The sequence below is a fragment of the Branchiostoma lanceolatum genome, chromosome 13 (genome assembly GCF_035083965.1).
Source record: "Branchiostoma lanceolatum isolate klBraLanc5 chromosome 13, klBraLanc5.hap2, whole genome shotgun sequence".
NCBI lineage: Eukaryota > Metazoa > Chordata > Leptocardii > Amphioxiformes > Branchiostomatidae > Branchiostoma > Branchiostoma lanceolatum.
Window position 1 is genome coordinate 7695845 of NC_089734.1, and position 19943 is coordinate 7715787.

At 42.6% G+C, this 19943-nt stretch overlaps 2 protein-coding genes across 2 annotated transcripts in view; both read right to left on the reverse strand.

The window, feature by feature from the left end:
- Positions 1–14881, reverse strand: part of LOC136447214 (solute carrier organic anion transporter family member 4C1-like) — a 28113-nt gene extending 13232 nt beyond the window's left edge. Inside the window, exons 1-9 of the mRNA XM_066445929.1 lie at positions 14867–14881; positions 13199–13328; positions 12791–13006; positions 11913–12191; positions 11135–11233; positions 10309–10411; positions 9670–9791; positions 9081–9311; positions 8498–8693 (exon numbers count right to left, since the gene is read on the reverse strand). Of these exons, the coding sequence (XP_066302026.1) occupies positions 8498–8693; positions 9081–9311; positions 9670–9791; positions 10309–10411; positions 11135–11233; positions 11913–12191; positions 12791–13006; positions 13199–13328; positions 14867–14881 (1391 nt within the window). The remainder of the gene's footprint in view (positions 1–8497; positions 8694–9080; positions 9312–9669; positions 9792–10308; positions 10412–11134; positions 11234–11912; positions 12192–12790; positions 13007–13198; positions 13329–14866) is intronic.
- A 3259-nt stretch (positions 14882–18140) lies between these two features.
- Positions 18141–19928, reverse strand: LOC136447273 (solute carrier organic anion transporter family member 4A1-like). The gene is made up of 3 exons (XM_066446004.1): positions 19744–19928; positions 19343–19407; positions 18141–18652 (listed from the first exon to the last, which is right to left on the reverse strand). Exons 1-3 carry the CDS (start codon positions 19863–19865, stop codon positions 18360–18362), a joined length of 480 nt encoding a protein of 159 aa, XP_066302101.1. The 5' UTR covers positions 19866–19928; the 3' UTR covers positions 18141–18359.
- Between the last annotated feature and the right edge of the window lie 15 nt (positions 19929–19943).

Here is a 19943-nt window from a genome sequence, read left to right on the forward strand (position 1 = left end):
TTGCTTCGGACAGATGGCTGTGCTCTAAAACAGTTCAAGGATTGACGGGCTTGTTTGTGAGGATATATCAGAGCCCGCCTCCCACGGAGCTTGTTGGCATCCTCGGGCTACGCCCTCGGGACGCCAACAACCTCCTCGGGAGGCGGGGCTCTGATATATCCCCACAAACTCGCCCGCCCATCCTTGAACTATTACTGGGATCTGGTCTCAGCCAATGGAGAGCCAGACTTTCTGTTCAAGCACCTCTGCCTCAAGGGAGAGAGGTGCTCGAACTAACTTTGGCTGTGTATGTGGATTTCAAACAGCAAAATACCCGCTCCTGATTGGCTAAGGACAGATGGCTGTGCTCTAATATATCCTCACAAACAAGGGTTGGTTCAAGCACCTCTGCCTCAAGGGAGAGAAAATAATAGTCACTCCTTGGTACTCGCCTGTCACCTCAACTGAACCACAGAAGTAAAACCACATGTGGACTGGGGATTATTCTAAGAAAAAGAGACTCACAAACCCAAACATTCATATTGGCATATTGTGTTTGTTTCAGTGTATATGTCAAACTATTTCCCAATATGTATGCTTAGCTTTGCTTCGGACAGATGGCTGTGCTCTAAATCAGTTCAAGGATTGACGGGCTTGTTTGTGAGGATATATCAGAGCCCGCCTCCCACGGAGCTTGTTGGCATCCTCGGGCTACGCCCTCGGGACGCCAACAACCTCCTCGGGAGGCGGGGCTCTGATATATCCCCACAAACTCGCCCGCCCATCCTTGAACTAATACTATTAGGCTACAGGGATGAGATTTGATGAAAATAGCCGGTGGAAAATAATACTTGAGATGTATTTCAAATCATAGGCTCCTAATGACATGGCCTTACACATAAACTTTACTCCTCAAAGTGACAGACAAAACTTTGATGATATGCCAAACTTTTTATCAACATGTGCAGGACGGTTCCCACCATTTTTCTGTTGTTGTTTTTCTTGTTTGTTTTCAATTTAACCTTAATTCGCGTGAAATCTGCTGGTGCGTTAAAGCTGGCAACTGGAATGTGGGAGCCGCGTGCAGATACTAAAGACCTTTTGTGTATAGTGTTCATTCTGTGTCCCTTGGAGATCAGATTGGTGGTCAATCATCGTGAACTGTCACATCTGGTGCGATCAGATTTCTGGGATAGATAAACACGCATAGATGAACTTTTGACCTGGTCATGCATCTGGCTTTAAACTACGTGTACAGCTCCGCTAGGTTCAGCCCCTTTGATATCTATACTACTAAAGATTCGTATATAAATTACCCCACAAAAGATATGACGTAACACTCACAAACTTCAGGTAATGATATCAGTAACGGTATTAACCGAGGAACGCAAAATTCATAAGAACAATACAATTCATCGCACTCACAAGCACACACACACACTGGAGTCAAAACACACGAACACACTAAAGCGAAGTGCAGCACACACACAAGACGGTTAAGGCTCTAGGTGATCCTGTGTGTGTGTGTGCGTTGCAATGCCCGCAGTGTGTGTGTGCTGTATACTCCCTGTGTGTGTGTGTTTGTGTGTGTGTGTGATTATGTACCTGTGTGTGTGTTGGATAAATAAAGTTTAATATCGTGCATTTATGGGTGAGATACGATCGCCGTCATTTATGTAACCTTGAACTTGTCATCTTTTCATTGATCTGGCCAACTAAGATACCGTCGCTGACCCGAGGTAGACTTCTGTATGAATCACCCCACACAAGGTATTAGTGACGACGTAACAGTCACAAACTACAGGTAATAATATCAGTAATGGTATCAACCGAGGAACAAAAAAGTGACAAGAACAATAGAATTCATCTCATATACGAAAATGCAAAGCACATACACACTGGAGTCAAAACGCGCACACACACTAAGCGAAGCGCAGCACACACACAAGACGGTAAGGCCCTGAGCGATCCTGTGTGTGTGCGTTGCAGTGCGCGCAGTGTGTGTGTGTTGTGTACCCTGTGTGTGTGTGTTATTGTGCACCTATGTGCGTTTAGGATAAATAAAGTTTTATATCGTGCATTTATACGATCGCCATCATTTTTGTAACCTTGAACTTGTCATTTTTTCATTGATCTGGCCGTGAAATACAGCTCCGCTAGGTTCATCCCCTATCCTACATATTTAACTAGGATACTTTCGCTGATCACAAACCTGTGTACGAATCACCCCACACAAAATATCAGTGATGATGTAAGACTCCTAAACTTCAGGTAATAATATCAGTCATAGTATTAACTGAGGAACGCAAAATTCATAAGAACAATATAATTCATCGCACACAGAAACAGAAGCAAACACACTGGAGTCAAAACGCACACACACACTGAGCAATATGCAGCACACACACAAGAAGGGCAGGCCCTGAATGATCCTGTGTGTGTGCGCTGCAGTGCGCACGGTGTGTGTGTGTTGTATACCCCCTTGTGTGTGTGTGTGATTGTGTACCAGTGTGTGTAGGATGAATTAAGTTTTATATCGTGCATATATGGGTGAGATGTGATCGCATTTAATTATGTAACCTTGAACTTGTCATCTTTTCATTGATCTGGCCGTAAAGTACAACTCCGCTAGGTTTATCCGCTATCCCATATAACCAGGATACTTTCGCTGATCACAGACCTGTGTACGAATCAACTGCCACATAAAGTATCAGTGATTACGTAACGTTCATTAACTTCAGGTAATAAAATCAGTCATAGTAATAACCGACGCAGCAAAAATCATAAGAACAATATAATTCATAGCACAAAAAAAAGCAAACGCGCACACACCAGAGTAGAGTCAGAAACGCATACCGACACACTGAGCAAATCGCAAGACACACAAAAGACGGTTAGACCCTAAATGATCCTGTGTGTGTGCGCGCTGCAGTGCGCACAGTGTGTGTGTGTTGTATACCCGATGTGTGTGTGTGTGATTGTGTACCAGTGTGTGTAGGATGAATTAAGTTTTATATCGTGCATATATGGGTGAGATGTGATCGCATTTAATTATGTAACCTTGAACTTGTCATCTTTTCATTGATCTTGTCTTAAAGTACAACTCCGCTAGGTTTATCCCCTATCCTATATAACTAGGATACTTTCGCTGATCACAGACCTGTGTACGAATCACCCGCCACACAAAATATCAGTGATGATGTAACGCTCATAAACTTCAGGTAATAATATCAGTAATAGTATTAACGATCGCTGTTATTTATGTTACCTTGAACTTGTCATTTTTACATGGATCTGGCCATCAAGTACAGCTCCGCTAGGATCAGCCATTCCTATCTTAACCAAGATACCGTCGATGACCCGTAGGAGACTTGTGTATGAATCATCCCACATAACATATGAGTGATGACGTAACACTCATTAACGTCAGATAGGGATATCAGTAATGTTATTAACCGAGGAACGCAAAATTCATAAGAACAATACAATTCATTGTACACGCAAGCACACACACACACACACAGAGAGGAGTCAAAACGCACACACACACACACTGAGCGAATTGCAGCGCACGTACAAGAAGGGCAGGCCCTTGAGTGATCCTGTGTGTGTGCGTTGCAGTACGCAGTGTGTGTGTGCTGTATACCACCTTTCTGTGTGTGTGATTGCGTTTCTGTGTGTGCCGGATAAATGTATCTTGAATTCATTGATGAATGGGTGAGATATGATCGTTGTTATTTATGTTACCTTGAACTTGTCATCTTTTCATTGATCTGGCCATAAAGTACAACTCCGCTAGGATCAGCTACTTTCCTATTTAAACCAAGATACTGTCAATGACCCATAGTAGACTTGTGTATGAATCACCCCACATAACATATAAGTGATGACGTTAAGCTAGTAATGTTATTAACCGAGGAACGCAAAATTCATAAGAACATTCATCGCACACACAAACACAAGCACACACACACACTGGAGTCAAAACGCAAACACAGACTGAGCGAATTGCAGCACACACACAGGACGGGCAGGCCCTGAGGGATCCTGTGTGTGTGTGCGTCGCAGTGCGCAGTGTGTGTGTTGTATACCCCCTTGCAGTGTGTGTGTGCGTGTGATTGTGTACCTTTGTGTCTGTCGGATAGATACAAGTTTATATCGTACATTAATGGGTGAGATATTATCGCCTCATTAATTTAACATTGAACTTGTCATCTTTTCATTTATCTGACCGTAAAATAAGGCTCCGCTAGATTCAGTCCCTATCCCATTTAACCAGGATACTTTCGCTGATCACAGACCTGTGTACAAATCACCCCACACAGGATATTAGTGATGACGTAACACTCATTAATTTCAGGTAATCTTATCAGTAATGGTATTACCCGAGGAACGCAAAAATCATAAGAACAGTATACATGTAATATCATAGCACACACAAACACAAGTACACACACACACTGGAGTCAAAACGCACACAAACACTGAGCAATATGCAGCACACACACAAGAAGGGCAGGCCCTGAGTGATCCTGTGTGTGTGCGTTGCAGTGCTCAATGTGTGTGTGCTGTATACCCCCTTATGTGTGTGTGTGATTGCGTTTCTGTGTGTGTGTTGGATAAATGTATCTTGCATTTATTGATGAGTGGGTGAGATACGATTGCCGTCATTTGTGTTACCTTGGCTTGTCATTTTTTCATTGATTTGGCCCGAAAGAACAGCTCCGCTAGCTTCAGCCACTTTCCTCTTTCCTATTTAAACCAAGATACAGTCGCTGACCCGTAGTAGACTTGTGTCATCCCAAACAGATTGTTAGTAATGACGTAACACTCATTAACTTCAGGTAATGATATCAGCAATGATATTAACCGAGGAACGCAAAATTCATAAGACCAGTATAATCCATCGCACACACAAACACAAGCACACACACACACTGGAGTCAAAACGCACACACACACTGAGCAATATGCAGCACACACACAAGAAGGGCAGGCCCTGAGTGATCCTGTGTGTGTGTGCGTTGCAGTGCTCAATGTGTGTGTGCTGTATACCCCCTGTGTGTGTGTGTGTGTGATTGTGTACCTGTGTGTGTGTCGGATAGATAAAATTTTGTATCATGCATTATGAGATATTATCGCCTCATTAATTTAACATTGACCTTGTCATCTTTTCATTGATCTGACCTTAAGATACAGCTCCGCTAGATTCAGTCCCTATGCTATTTAACCAGGATGCCGTCGCCGATCACAGACCTGTTTACGAATCACCCCACACAGGATAATAGTGATGACGTAACACTCATTAACTTCAGGTAATAATTTCCGTAATAGTATTACCCGAGGCACGCAAAAATCATAAGAACAATATGATTCATAGCACACACAAACACAAGCACACACACACACACACACACACTGGAGTCAAAACGTGTGTGCTGTATACCCCCTTATGTGTGTGTGTGATTGCGTTTCTGTGTGTGTGTTGGATAAATGTATCTTGCATTTATTGATGAATGGGTGAGATACGATTGCCGTCATTTATGTTACCTTGAACTTGTCATCTCTTCATTTATTTGGCCAGAAAGAACAGCTCCGCTAGCTTCAGCCACTTTCCTATTTAAACCAAGATACCTTCGCTGACCCGTAGTAGACTTGTGTCACCCCACACAGATTATAAGTAATGACGTAACACTCATTAACTTCAGGTAATCATATCTGTAATAGTATTACCAGAGGAACGCAAAATTCATAAGACCAGTATAATCCATCGCACACACAAACACAAGCACACACACACACTGGAGTCAAAACTCACACACACACTGAGCAATATGCAGCACACACACAAGAAGGGCAGGCCCTGAGTGATCCTGTGTGCGCGCTGCAATGCGTGCAGTGTGTGTGTGCTGTATACCCCCTGTGTGTGTGTGATTGCGTTTCTGTGTGTGCGCGTTGCAGTACGCAGTGTGTGTGTGCTGTATACCACCTTTCTGTGTGTGTGATTGCGTTTCTGTGTGTTTGTTGGATAAATGTATCTTGAATTTATTGATGAATGGGTGACATACGATCGGCGTTATTTATGTTACCTTGAACTTGTAATCTTTTCATTGATCTGATTGTAAAATACAACTCCGCTAGGTTCAGCCCCTATCCTATTCAACCGGACTACTTTCACTGATCACAGACCTGTGTACGAATCACCCCACACAGAATATTCGTGATGACGTACATTTGTAACACTCATTAACTTCAGGTAATAATATCAGTAATGGTAATGGTATCAACCGAGGAACCGCAAAATTCATAAGAACAATATAATTCATAGAACATACAAACACAAGAACACACACACACTGAAGTCATAACGCACACACACACTGAGCGAATCGCAGCACACACAAAAGACCGACAGGCCCTGAGTGATCCTGTGTGTGTGTGCGCGTTTTAGTGTGCGCAGTGTGTGTGCTTTATACCCCCTTGTGTGTGTGTGTGGTTGTGTACCTGTGTGTGTGCTGGATAAATGTATCTTTCATTCATTAATAAATGGGTGAGATACAAATGCCGTTATTGATTTGGCCTTGAACGTCGTCTTTTTATGCATTGATTTGGCGGTAAAATACAACTCCGCTTGACTCAGCCCCTTTCCTATTTACACGGGAATACTGTCGCTGATGATAGACTTGTGTACGAATCACTCATGCTCAATGAATGATGAAGGTGATGCCGTAGAATTATACCTTAAACTTAATGTAATTATATAGACTATGTCATTAACAAAGGAACGAATATGATCATCCCGAATACACTGACACGCACACACATTCCATAAGAAAGACACACTGAAGTCAAAACGCACACACACACGTACCTATAGCATGTCGAACAGGCCTTGAGTGTGTGTGTTTGTGTGTGTTGCAGTGTGCGCAGTGTGTGTGTGCTGTGTACGTCTTAGTGTGTGTGTGTATGATTGTGTATCTGTGTGTGTGTGTTTAATAAATATGTTGTTTGTTTATTGATGATTGGGTGAAATACCGTTGCAGTCTTTGGTGTGGCCTTGAGACTTGAACCTGTCATTCATCCGGCTGTACAATACATTTACTTTTGGTTCCGCCCCGCCTGCTTCTATTTGCACCGGAATACTGTCGCTGACCATACACTAAGTGTATTAATCACCAGATAAAGAATGGAGGTGATGACGTAAATTTCATTGTTAAACGTCAGGTAAAGATATCAATTATATCTTTAAGAAATGAACGTAAAATTGATAAGAACAATATAACATACACACGCTGAATTCAAAACGCACACACACACACTGAGCGAAGTGCAAAACACACATGTCGTGCAGGCCCCGAGTGAGTGAGTGTGTATGTGCAGTGCGCGCAGTGTGTGTGTGCTATATGCCCCCTATGTGTGTGTGTGTGTGTGTGTGTGTGTGTGTGTGTGTGTGTGTGTGTGTGTGTGCGTGCGCGCACTTGTGTGTGTGTGTGTGTGTGTGTGTGTGTTGCAAGTCGCAGTGTGTGTGCGTGTGCGGTGCAGAGAGAGAGAGAGAGAGACAGAGAGAGAGAGAGCACGTTTGTGAGGAATGTATGTCAGCGTGTGTGTATTACGTCATGTCGTACATTCTGATCCACTGAATGGTCTGAGTCTGATCCCATGCCCAGTTACGAGACAAATTGCTCAGGTTGTACCCGTAAAAGCATATTGCAAGTTATACCGATCATAGCTATTATATAATAGTAGAAAGCAAACGATGCAGATTATGTCTACAGCAGACGGTATCAAGATGATAGTGGAGGTACTAAAACGCACTGAAGTGAGATATAGATCCTCGTATTTACATGTATGCATATGGTTAGTGCTTTGTGTATTTGTTTCAGTGTGCGTGTGTGCGCCTCGCGCTGCTGCACGTGTTTGTGTATCAATGTTTATGGAGCCAATATCCCCATTCATTTCTAATACACGTATATATCCCCATTCATACCTGATAACTACCTTTATTATGAACGTTGGTAATGTCACCATGTGGCGTGATTAGTTCAACGTTAAACAAGAATCGGTCAGTTTTGGGTGTGACAGACAGAAGTTGTACTTTGTGTGTGTGTGCGTTGTCTCTAGAGTTGTATGTGACATTGTGTCAGAGACAGACGTGACTGTATGTGTGCGTTGGAATCGGGAGTTGTGTGTGAGATAGAAGTGGTACTGTGTGTGCGTTGAAATCTAGAGATGTGTGTGTGAGACAGAAGTGGTGCTGTGTGTGTGCGTTGGAATCTAGAGTTGTATGTGCGAGACTGAGAGGTGACTGTGCGTGTGGAATCGGGAGTTGTGTGTGTGAGACAGATGAAGTGCTATGTGTGTGCGTTGAAATCTAGAGATGTGTGTGTGCCATCAGTGGCGATGTGTATGTGTTGCATGCTGTGCCCGTGTGTGTGTGTGATGACCACGAGTTGTGTGTGTGTATTTTTGCAACACTTGGCCCTCGATAGGGGGGGGGGGGGGGCTTAAGACTATTCACCCCTGATGGTACGGGGAGGTGACCCCAGCCATGTTGATGTTATCACATCTCAGTAGGAAGGCAGCGGAGGTTACTCCCATGGCGATGCTTGCAGCGATGGCCAGCTTCAGGGCTCCGGAAATTCCCACTTGCAGTCTTCTCATCAGAAGGCCGCCGAGAAGTGCACCGCCCATCCCTCCTGGTATCAGCACCATTCCTGTAGAAAGACAAAAAACATCTATATGATATACCAAGGACATTATAATGTCCTTGGATATACCGATGTACATGTTTTCAAGGAACGTTAGGGGTGTCAAAAAAACACATCAACAGTACTTTATCCCATGTTCTTTGAAATATCTGAAACATGAATATCTCAGGCCTTCATCCTGTTTTTCAAGGGTTGTAAACACAAATCCCTAACATCTATACATCGTTCACGGCTCCGAGTACGCATACAAAGCATTGTGGGTAATATGTCAAAGACGTCACGATATTGTCATGGAAATCGGGATAATGATCGAGACGAGAACAAGTCAGGGGTCTTCACCTTTGACCTTGCGCATGCGTAATCGGAATGTTGAACGAGATTCGAACTTCGTACCTGCCAAAATGGCGGACCACCCAGCAGGCTGTGCGAACTGGTTCTCGATGTACTTGACCGTGAAGGTTATGAGACCGTTGAAGCTCATGGCGATCCCACAGGATGCAGACGTCAGGCAGAGCAGCGTCGGGATCTTAAAGAAGGACGTCATCTCCTTGAAGAAGTTGAAGAACCCTTTGTCTTCTGCTTCTTCTTTGCTTTTCTTAGTATCAGTGGGCAAACTAACATAATCTAGTACGGGGAAAAGAATGGGAATATATCTAGTTCAATAGTACTACTTTCTTCTGACAAGATAGTACAAGAAAGTCTATACATGTAACTCTAAAGCTGATGAAATGAAGTTATGATATGATATGTAGAAGTTCCTTTCTATGAACATAAGATACATTTTCGTCTTTAGGGACATCTGTCGTCACATGAATAAGTCAGACAATAAGAATGTGAAATTATTTGTAGATAGATAGATAGCTCGAATGTGGCTGTAATTGTATTAGACGTGTATATAGAAGGTGAATGGTTCTAAAAGCAAAGGAAACGTATCCCTTATATCTTTTCTTTTATCAATATCAAATTGTGTTGAATTTCTCACCTGGAAATTCCCCTGGCAGGCCCGCCAGCCAGGGTGAGACGAGGAGCGCGACAGTGGCGAACATGGGGAAGCCGAGCCACCAGGCACCCAGCCACCGGGGGTCCGAGGGGCCTCCATCGGGCCTGGAAACAAACAAGACCTGGTCATTTCACGTAACCATGAATACAATATTATCTAGTCAGCATGCAGAGGGAAGATCTGGTGGAGGATGTCATTTGCTCGTGTCTATGTGGATTAGCTTAATTCGTGCAGTGTATGTATCTTTATAACATTTGGTATGTGGGTATAGGGGTCGAGAAAACGGTAGTTTTATACTGGACCTCCTATCGGCTTTCTACGGTATTGCAGCAAAACTTCCGTTTTTGATATCTCTTGGATTTAGAATAGTTAAACTTTTAGAGATCAAGTGCCAAGAGTCCTAATATTACATGTAGCGATATGTATGTGAAATATGATTATTTTTATTCTACGTAGTTGTTAGCATACTATTAGGTTAATCATCTTTCAAGTGCATATTTTGTACAACAAACGTTTGATAACAATTCATAGATTTATATATCTTTACGAATAGTCGATTTAAATGCTTTATGCCAAACAAAATGCACAAGCGAATGGGAGAATAAAGCAAAACAATCTTACGGTACTGCCCCTGGTTTGTTGAAGTCGACGTAGATGTCGAGCAGTTTTCCGTTGAGAAGGTAGCCTGTAGCAGGGCCCAATGCACCGGCCGCATCTTTCATACCTACAGAAACAACACAGTTACAAAAGCATACAACCATGTACGTTAGATATCAGGTGTTTTTGTGAAAGGTACAGGTAAAGGTAGTCACATAGCCTTTTTGATGCCGTAGGAGCCGTGTCTAAAGTAAGGTATCGTAGGTATTGGAAGGCGGTAGGAAACGGACAACACTAAGCAAAGAGTTGGGATTGATAACTAATAAGATCAATTAATATAATACTAAATGCGGTATTGAGTTGTTATCTACTGTGTCTGGAGCACAGTATTGGAAGGCGGAGCCTTAACCTTTTCCTTACATTGCCCTTTACCTCCCCAATCAAGTCAGGTACCATCAACTCAACACCTGGGTGGAGTGAGGAAAGTCGTGAAAAGTGCCTTTCCCACAGACACAACTTGTACTCAAGAATGCCAGGAATCGAACCCTAGACCTTTCAAACTCGGGTCCGCAAGCCTAGCCACTCGGCTATTCGACGCCACCCACGCTTTATCTGTGTGTGTATCATATACTGTGAATGCAGACATGTTCGCGGTGGATTTATGTTCGCGGTTTTCGCGGCGACTGTTTCACCGCGAACTTAAAACCACCGCGAACATTTTTGTCCAATACTGTAGCAGTATGTGACTATAGCGCTGCCGCAAACTTAAAACCACCGCAAACACTCCATTTCCCCCTTAGCGCGAAATTAAAACCACACGAACGCAAAAGTATCATAACAAATGGCTTACCGAGGTACAAGCCGCCAGAGTTCGGGGGCGCACTTGCCTCCAACAGGTCACTACCGAATGTATGGATGGGAATCGCACCTATGCCCTGTAGTATCTGACCTGTGATAAAGGTAAATATAAAGTTAGTGCCGTACACTTCTCGAGGCCGTTGGGGCAGTGAGTTGTTATCCACTGAGTCTAGGGCAGGGCATTAAAAGGTGGGGCCCATCCCTCTCCTTCGACCGCCTTTTACCTCCCCAGCCGAAGTCAGGTACCCATTTTATACCTGAGTGGAGTGAGGAAAGTATTTTTAAATGTCTTTCACAAGGGCACAACATCGGTGGCATGTCAGGGGATTCAAACCCAAGACCTCTGTGTTCTGGGCCAACCACCCAAGCCGTTACGCCAACACCGACCTGTGATAACATAGAGCGAAAACGACGTTTGTCTTTTTGTAATGGTCCTTCTAACCACAAGGCAAGCATTTCTTTTATATTCCTGTAGTGATGTGATCTTATCTATATTTCAATTCCCTAACAAGATGTTTATTTCTATCTTCCCCCACAGTAAGGGGGCAGAGATATGTACGCCGCTGCAAAGAGGTTTAAGTCTACTTGGTCACTGATACTATTTTTAGCAAAAGATAGACACAGCGACGAAGAAACACCTAAGATAAGTGAAAAAGTACCCGACGGAATTAAGGAGCAAAAAACAAACAAAAGAAAATATGAGACGGTCGTTCTGCAGTTTGTTTACCCAAACAAACATAAACAAAAACAAGCACCTTGCGTAGCCATACCTGTAAGAAACAAAAACATGTAGTTAGACAGTCCCGTTTCTTCTTCTTCACACGTGGATTGGGTGTCGTTGTTGTCAGGCTGACATGTTGCTTTAACGGACGCCCCGTAGTTGTACAGTCCGACGGTGAAGTGGGGGAGGGAGAAGACCATCGCTCCCGCCCCGAGTACTAGCGCGCCCAGCGATATCGCCTTCACTTTGGCGCGCCGGGTCCGGATCCAGTACGTCACGAGAAGTACCAACGTGCCGTTGCCGATGTCATAACCGATAGACACGATACCTGGGAACACGGAGAATGATATCAAAACCGCTACAGTGGCTCTGTGTGTGTGTGTATGTATGTGTGTGTGTGTGTGTGTGTGTGTGTGTGTGTGTGTCTGTCTGTCTGTCTGTCTGTCTGTGTGTGTGTGTATGTGTGTGTCTGTCTGTCTGTCTGTGTGTGTGTGTCTGTCTGTGTGTGTGTGTGTGTATGTGTGTGTGTGTGCGTGTGTGTGTGTGTGTGTGTGTGTGTATGTGTGTGTGTGTGTGTGTGTGTGTGTATCTGTCTCTGTGTGTGTCTGTCTGTCTGTCTGTGTGTGTGTGTGTGTGTGTGATGAATCCTAATGATATTCGGTATGTGGGTGGGTTGGAAGGGGTCGGGAACACAAAGGTCAAGTTTGATACTGGACCTTCTAGCACGCTAGTGGCTATTCACCGTACTCTGGTTTTAATATATCGTGTTATGGTTTCATTTTTCCTCTCTGAGAATAGAATCTGTTTTAAATCTGATTACCTTTTACTGTAAGTGATAACGTGCTTACATTGTATATTAAAGTACACAGTGCCTCGTGGTGGAAAAATAAAGTTAAAGACATAGAAATGACACGTTATTCGTGATACCTGTCTTTGAGCTGGACAGGTCGTAGCGTTTCTCAATGGAGGAGATGCCCGTGTTGACAAGGCCGTTGACCAGGGTGCCTTGCGCGAAGCTGAACCAGAAGAGTAAAACTAGCATCCCATTCACCCCGCTGAGAAACTGCAGACATTGCGGCCGGAATCCCCACCATCCGTACCTTGAGTAGTCTACACCGTTGTTATTTTCGTCTTCAGGGGCGTCTGTCGTCACATAGATAGTCAGATAAGAAGAATATGAACCATAAATCAATCTTTGGTGGTGGTAGAAAACCAAAGATGTACATAAGTTCTGGAAAACTGATCATGACATGACATCTACTAATAAAACTCTACTTAGTATCAAATCCAGCTAAGAATCTTATGTCACAAGAAACTGCAATTAGTTCTACCTACCTTCAAGAAGAGTCCAATTCTCTTTATTGAGAGCTGTAAGTTCCTTCATGGCGTCATCTGGGTCGCGTAATTTGTCAGCGTTAGCGTGCTTCAGCTCCTGAATCAGCTGCCTCTCTGCAATCATCTGCACCTGTGTACAAAATGGAAGAATTGGTATTCAACCTCAATCCGCCGGGTTACATAGATCCACCACTTCCAAAAACAGTGGTTTTGAGAGACCTCTAGTGCAGCACCCCCCAGGTATGCACAGTTTAGATATACAGGACTGTATTAAACTGGGGAAGTTGCGAAGTGTATTATACTGAGTAATTTTGATATGGATAAAATCATTATTATTATCGTTACTAGTTTTATCGAGTGGCCCGACTTCTCTCTCTTCCCAGCCAGGGGCTGAATTGCGAAGAGCTTACAATTCTCTAACGTGCCCGATGTATGGCTCTCCTCAAACATGAGACTTCTTTTTAGCTTCCTATCCTATGGACGTCCCTAACCGAAGCTAGGTACTCATTTACACCTGGGTGAAGTGAGGATTGTAACTAAATATTACATAATCCAAAATAACCAAGTAACTGGGCAAATTTCTTAAAAGACTTTATCCAGAATTTATCCTGTTGCTTGATTTAATGTCTTTTATGTAATGTTTTCAATTATGTATGTGTTCTTTAATTGGTTGATTTACCGAATGCTCTACTTGGATGCCTATCCTTTGCCGACCTAATCATAATGTTGTGTAACATTAAGAGTACGACGCCCCTCCCCCTCTGCCTGCCTGTGGCAATCAGATGTATGATTGTAGCAAAATGTTACTGTTTAAAACAAACATCACCCCCACCTTCTCATTCACTTCTGATGAATTATAAAAACTCTCCATCCAGCCTAAAACTCGCCAGTGCGTTTTGTTAAGCAAATAAACTATTTCCAGCAATGTGCGACGAGTTAGAAATGTAACTTAATCATGTTAAAGTATTTTCATGCTCCAAAGGGGAAGGGGCTTGTTGCATGGCACATGAAGGCCTGGCAGCTTTTCAACAGTAAAAATATTGTTAATTGGGACCTGATTGGGAAGAACAGACTTTCATGCATACCGCAGGGCATTAGAGAGTGTGACCTCTGGTTTGATCACAAAGGAAGCCGTATGGTGACTGGTATGCGGGTGTACCAGTACGACGTGCACGCACACGAGCACCCTTTGTTAAGCCCCTGTCACACATAGCCAAACATGGCTCCCGACCGTAAGCCAACGAAGGTTGGCGGTAGGTCGGGAGTAGTCTGACAGTCAACCCATTTCAGATCTCCAGTCTGACCACATCCGAACACCAGCCGACCACGGCCGACCTAGCTACCGAACCACTCCCAACCATGGTTGGGAGAACATCGGGAGGCAATGTTCGGCTATGTGTAACCGGGACTTTATGTTATCTTAAGCGTACTTGATGAGAGGGCCTGCTTGCAATGTTTCTATCGTTCCTACTGAAAAATCAGCTTGTTGCAAGCAATGTATCAAACGTTTTTGTTAGAAAGTCATAACTTTTGAAGCGAAAACGTGTTTGTATGGAACATTTTTCGCATATGTTTGTTTCGAACAATGGTAAAGATATGGTGGGAAGGGGCGTTCCATGTAACATAATCTCTTGGTAAGTAGGAAAAATATCGTACTAAGACACCTACCTCGGTAGTTGCCATATCCCCCATTGTAGGCTCACAGGAAAACCACAATGTCACACAGACACACTTATAGTATACACAGTACTTTTCTGACCTCAAGTACGGAACAATACAATGCTACGAGATCTACAGCTCTTGCTATAGTGTAACCAAAACACTAAGCCCGAGTGATTCTGAGAGGGAACAGTATCTCGTCCCTGCCTACAATCACATACTGTGGGAGGATAGATACGGATTAAGCCTCTAGATTCTTCCTTCACTAAAACAAAACCAAGATGGTGTCGGGGCACATGATATAGCAATGTTTATTTCCAGATATGATGAGATCTGAGCCATAACCTCGCATATGCAGCTGCACTTGCCTGTCAATATCTATACTCGGGAAACATGTTTCTGAGTAATTTTGGTATAGTTAAAACCCTACACCGGCGGCGGAAACGTGTGCGTATGGGGAGGGGCACCATTCCCACAGTACTTGAAGACCCGAAAGGGGAGTGATCTGTGCACACCTGTTGTATTTCCTGAGAACAACACTTTAAGTTGCTTCCCGCATATGCCATGTTGTTTGATCTATGCAATATTCGCATCACCGAAGTAGACGCTATACTGTTGAGATATAGTTTCTGTGTAACAGGTGAACAGTATAAAACATACACCCCCTCTCAGATATGCACAGTTTAGATATTATACAAGAGTGCATTTTACTGGGGGGGCGTTGGGGTGGAGATCTGTTTGGACGTATCTTTTCAGGGTGACGGAATTATGTACCCTGATGGAATAATAGTAGATGTTATCTACTAGAATTAATGGAATCAATGACTTCTGAAACACCGTTACTAATCATAATGTTATATAATCTAAAATACTGTGTCAAAACGTATGATCTTCACTAGACTAACATCACAAAACTTCAGAATCTGTAGGGAAGACATTTTCAGAAGTAAACCTTTTGATACCAACAAGAAAACGACAATTATGATACTGACAACGCACGCCATGGTGGAATCCACTTGAAAAGACCTATCAGTAGATAATGCTTGGATATTCCGAGTCCCCGTCGTTTCTGCATCATACCAATATATATCTGGGTCCTTGATGAGCTAGTGACCTCCCAAAAATATTTTACACGTGATCATGAAGCAAACTGAATGATTCAAACTATACTTTAGTCTATACTGACATTTAAAAACAATCTATGAAAAAATAAACGAACCTCTTCAGTTGTCATCTCCACCATTTTCCGTAATGTCCTTGATTGGTGCAGTTATTCCCCACGCCCATATACTGACAAAAACACAGTGTCTTCCAAAAATCGATTCCAACAAATCACAATCCTTTGGAGGTTTAGCTTATTGAATACTTTGTCGTTGGGCTTCCAAGTTTGTGTGTAGACTAAACACTGCCCTGTGGTTGAGGCAGTTAAAAGTATACTCCGGCCCTGTCTACATTAGGCTGCAATCACATTCTGGGGATCTATGTAGAAACAACCCACCCCTGTTTACAACTCAGCGAAGGAATAACAATTCTAAGCCATAGGATACATCAGATTAAAACCTTGTTTTCATTAAACGTAACTTCAAACGGCCAATTCTTATGGAGTGGATTTGATTTTTTGTAATTATGAAAAGGAAGCCCTACTTAAGACCTTGTATGTGAATTCATTCATTCAAAATGTCAGTGCATTTTCGAACGTCCGACTAGAAATACATATTTCGACAATGATTCAGCTTTTATATCTTTATTAAGATAGCATCTTACTATCTTACTACAGGAAACAGATATGATGTATTCGAAATAATCTTAATTTGAAAGAGAAGCAACATCGCCTTGCAAAATGACTGTGAGAATTTGGTAGCTTTCCCACAGTGCTTGCGTGCCATAAAGACAAGTGTTTCTTTTACACTACTGCTGTTACAGACTTACAGTATTTACTTCCAGAGTTGGTGTTGGATTTCTCAATACAACCTGTATACAACTTACGTCATTCTACGTCATCAAATATGGTTTCATAATAGCTAGGTAGGAAATGTCGTTTAAAAAGCTCTTATTTTCTGCAAAATGCCGCAATGAAATTAAACACATTGATACTACTTATCACCTGGGGTCATTCTTTTAAGTAAGCCCCCTTGCGGTTCTATCGGTTCGAGCAGCGGGAAATGCGACGTCATACTTGATGACGTAGGCTGTGCCACGTGGTAAAGAAAACAACGTTAACTATTCCAGCTTTGAATATCTTTTAATAACACGTTTCTTTCTTATCAAATAGACCCACTAAAAGTTCATTAAATCATTATATAATCATTAAATATTCTATTGTTAAAAACAAATATGTCAATAATTGGCAAATTATTATCAAGAATTGTGTTGATGAAGGTAAGACATCCAGGTAAACAATGATATGATAAACTACGTTGATAATGATATAATATGATGTGTGACTACAACTAGTATATATCATAGCAATGAATTCATTAACAAATAATTTAGAATAGTTTATGAGGTGATAAATGATATCATATATGGTATGATATATGAAGATAAGATTATGCAATACATGTATATAACATGATATCTTTAACTATGACGTCTAATTGATATGACTATCTAGATTTCCAAAAGTACTAGTTCTTTTTTTAAATCTGCTCTATACAATACAATTCTTAGTTCTTGATCCTATTCTGTTAGGTTAAAAATCGATACATTCTAGAAATAGATATACGACTATGTAGGCTTCGATGGGAATAAGGGATAATCAGTTTAACGTTCTTTCTGAGTAATGTTGAGGGTTTGCGGTACAATTCAATTTGAATTTCTCACTGCTCCTAATTCAAAGATGAGTAACCTGTCCTATAATCAAGGTAAGCGCATGGACTTTACACTGACAAGCAACTACAGGGTAAAGTATCATTAAGGTCCAAATATAAGTACATAATGACTTGTGACAATCCATGCATGGTATACATTGGGAAATATATCAAAGAATGTCTAGACGTAAGAAACTCCTCCAATAATTGTAAAATCCCATTGTCATCCCATACTACTACACCATATTGTATAAGATAGACTACTTCACCATATTGTATAAGATAGACTACTTCACCATATTGTATAAGATAGACTACCACATAATATTGAATTAGATAGATTGGTTAGCCTAATAGAATGCTATCTATGTACCAGTGAATGCCATACTTTGTACCTTGTACAATTGTTGTGCAATAAAGTTATTATTGGGTGGACTGACTACATTCTACGTAAGACTAAAAATTCGGTACGTTTCTAATGTTTGTGGTTAAAATCAACTTTATTTTTCAACATGAGCCGAATCGTAAACTTGATAAATGAGTGCTTTGGCAACAATTGTAAGATAAACCAATAAAGAATACTTTTCGTTGATACATATATTAAAAACTACGCTCTTGGATCCTTTCTTTCTGTCTCATGATCTTTGTCATTAGAACAAAGATAAGTTCGGTTTACGTTAGCTGACTGCGACTCACACGTTCTCGTCATCTATAATAAAGCTGACCCTGTTTCTCGCCTTTTCGTCCTCTTTTTGCTTATCCTCTGCTCGAGGCAGTTTGGACTCGTGGCGATTCCAGGAGTACAGAGCACCGAAAAGCCCTACCGCCGTCCAGCAGGAGAATATGAAGGTGAGGATGAAGAAGTAGAGGCCGAGGTTGCTGTTGTCGTAGATGAGACAGGCGCCGCGCTCGTCGCACGACTCTTCCCACATCAGGCAGGCTTTGTCCAGGAAAGCACCGAAGAGGATGGGGCACGGGATGTTAGCTGTAGGTGTGAAGGGAGGGAGTCATGAAGGTATAGAATCCTTCCTTTTACATTGTACTTGGTATCATCTCATCTTTCCCTTAGTCTAACTATTTGACCGTTGGGGCACCGCGGAATAGCTAGCAGCCCAATTTTCTCCACCTTTCTTTTGTTTCACTTTTAGCATCATGCCTGTTCATTTTCCCATATTATCCTTCCATGTTTTCATTTCCTTCCTCTTGTTTCTTCCTCCCTGGACGGGAGATAGTTTAACTTGGAGTAGTCCCGATGACCGTGACACGTGGCCAGTTTTCTTTTCTATGGTTAGGAGGTCATCGTACGGACCGATGAGTTACTTGGTACAACAGAAAAAGATATAGAAATTGATTTAAAGAACGCCATGTGTTCAATGACTTCATCGTTTTTTTCTTCCTTTCTCCCTGCAGACATGTGTGCGGGTGATCAAATTTCACTTGTCATTACCTCCATGAGAAATGGAGGCATAGTTATGGGCTGTAAGGTTGTCTATGTGTTTTCGCAGTAAGAACTTCTGGATGGATGGAAATGATATGAGGATGGGTGTTATAAAGACAAAAGCCATGTTTTTTTCTGGGCCCTCTGGCGGCTGACCGCGGTACTGAAGCATAACTCCCAGTTTTTGTATATGTTGTCCTGGACGTACTGTGGCCTTGTTATTTCATTTTTTCTTACCGACAAGCTTTCTAATGACGCCCTGGAATCCTAGACCCACTGAGCGCTGATGTTCGGGGACGCATCTGAAACAAGTGGAAAATTAATATAGTAAACGAAACGTTGGATTTAAATGACAGTAGAGACATATTATATCCTTTTTTTGGATTACATACTAGGTAAACCGCATCATGGCGTAACACACCATGTTTGTAGTGAAGAGTGCAAGATGCATATCCGGACGTATTTGATCAACTCGCGTCGGGAAGGACCCCTACTCTTTTCGATACGTGTGGTGGGTCTTTTACAAATCAGGGGACCGTCCGGGGAATCGAACCTCTGGGTTCTGGGCCAAACCGTGTACCCTGCCACTGCGCCACCGCGACTCCACGAAGTAGAAAGACAATGTCGTTATACTTCACCTCAAGGCCACGAACGTGAGTGGTGGGCCCCACATGGCGCTGGTGACGGCGTACACCGTCAGCATGGCGAGAACGTAGGGAAGGACGGTACAGTCGCTGGCACAGTGACCGGGCGTTACCATGGTGAGGTTGCTAGGTGTGGTCACGGGTGCAAGGGAGTCACGGGTCACACATCCACAGGACCCGTACTCCTGAAGTAA

Excerpts from the sequence above, each read along its gene's own strand:
- LOC136447273 (XM_066446004.1), bottom strand. The coding sequence starts at position 19,865 with ATGGTAACGCCCGGTCACTGTGCCAGCGACTGTACCGTCCTTCCCTAC. Across the intron at positions 19,408-19,743 it reads CTCACGTTCGTGGCCTTGAG|ATGCGTCCCCGAACATCAGC; the intron begins GTGAAGTATAAC and ends CACTTGTTTCAG. Across the intron at positions 18,653-19,342 it reads CGTCATTAGAAAGCTTGTCG|CTAACATCCCGTGCCCCATC; the intron begins GTAAGAAAAAAT and ends TCACACCTACAG.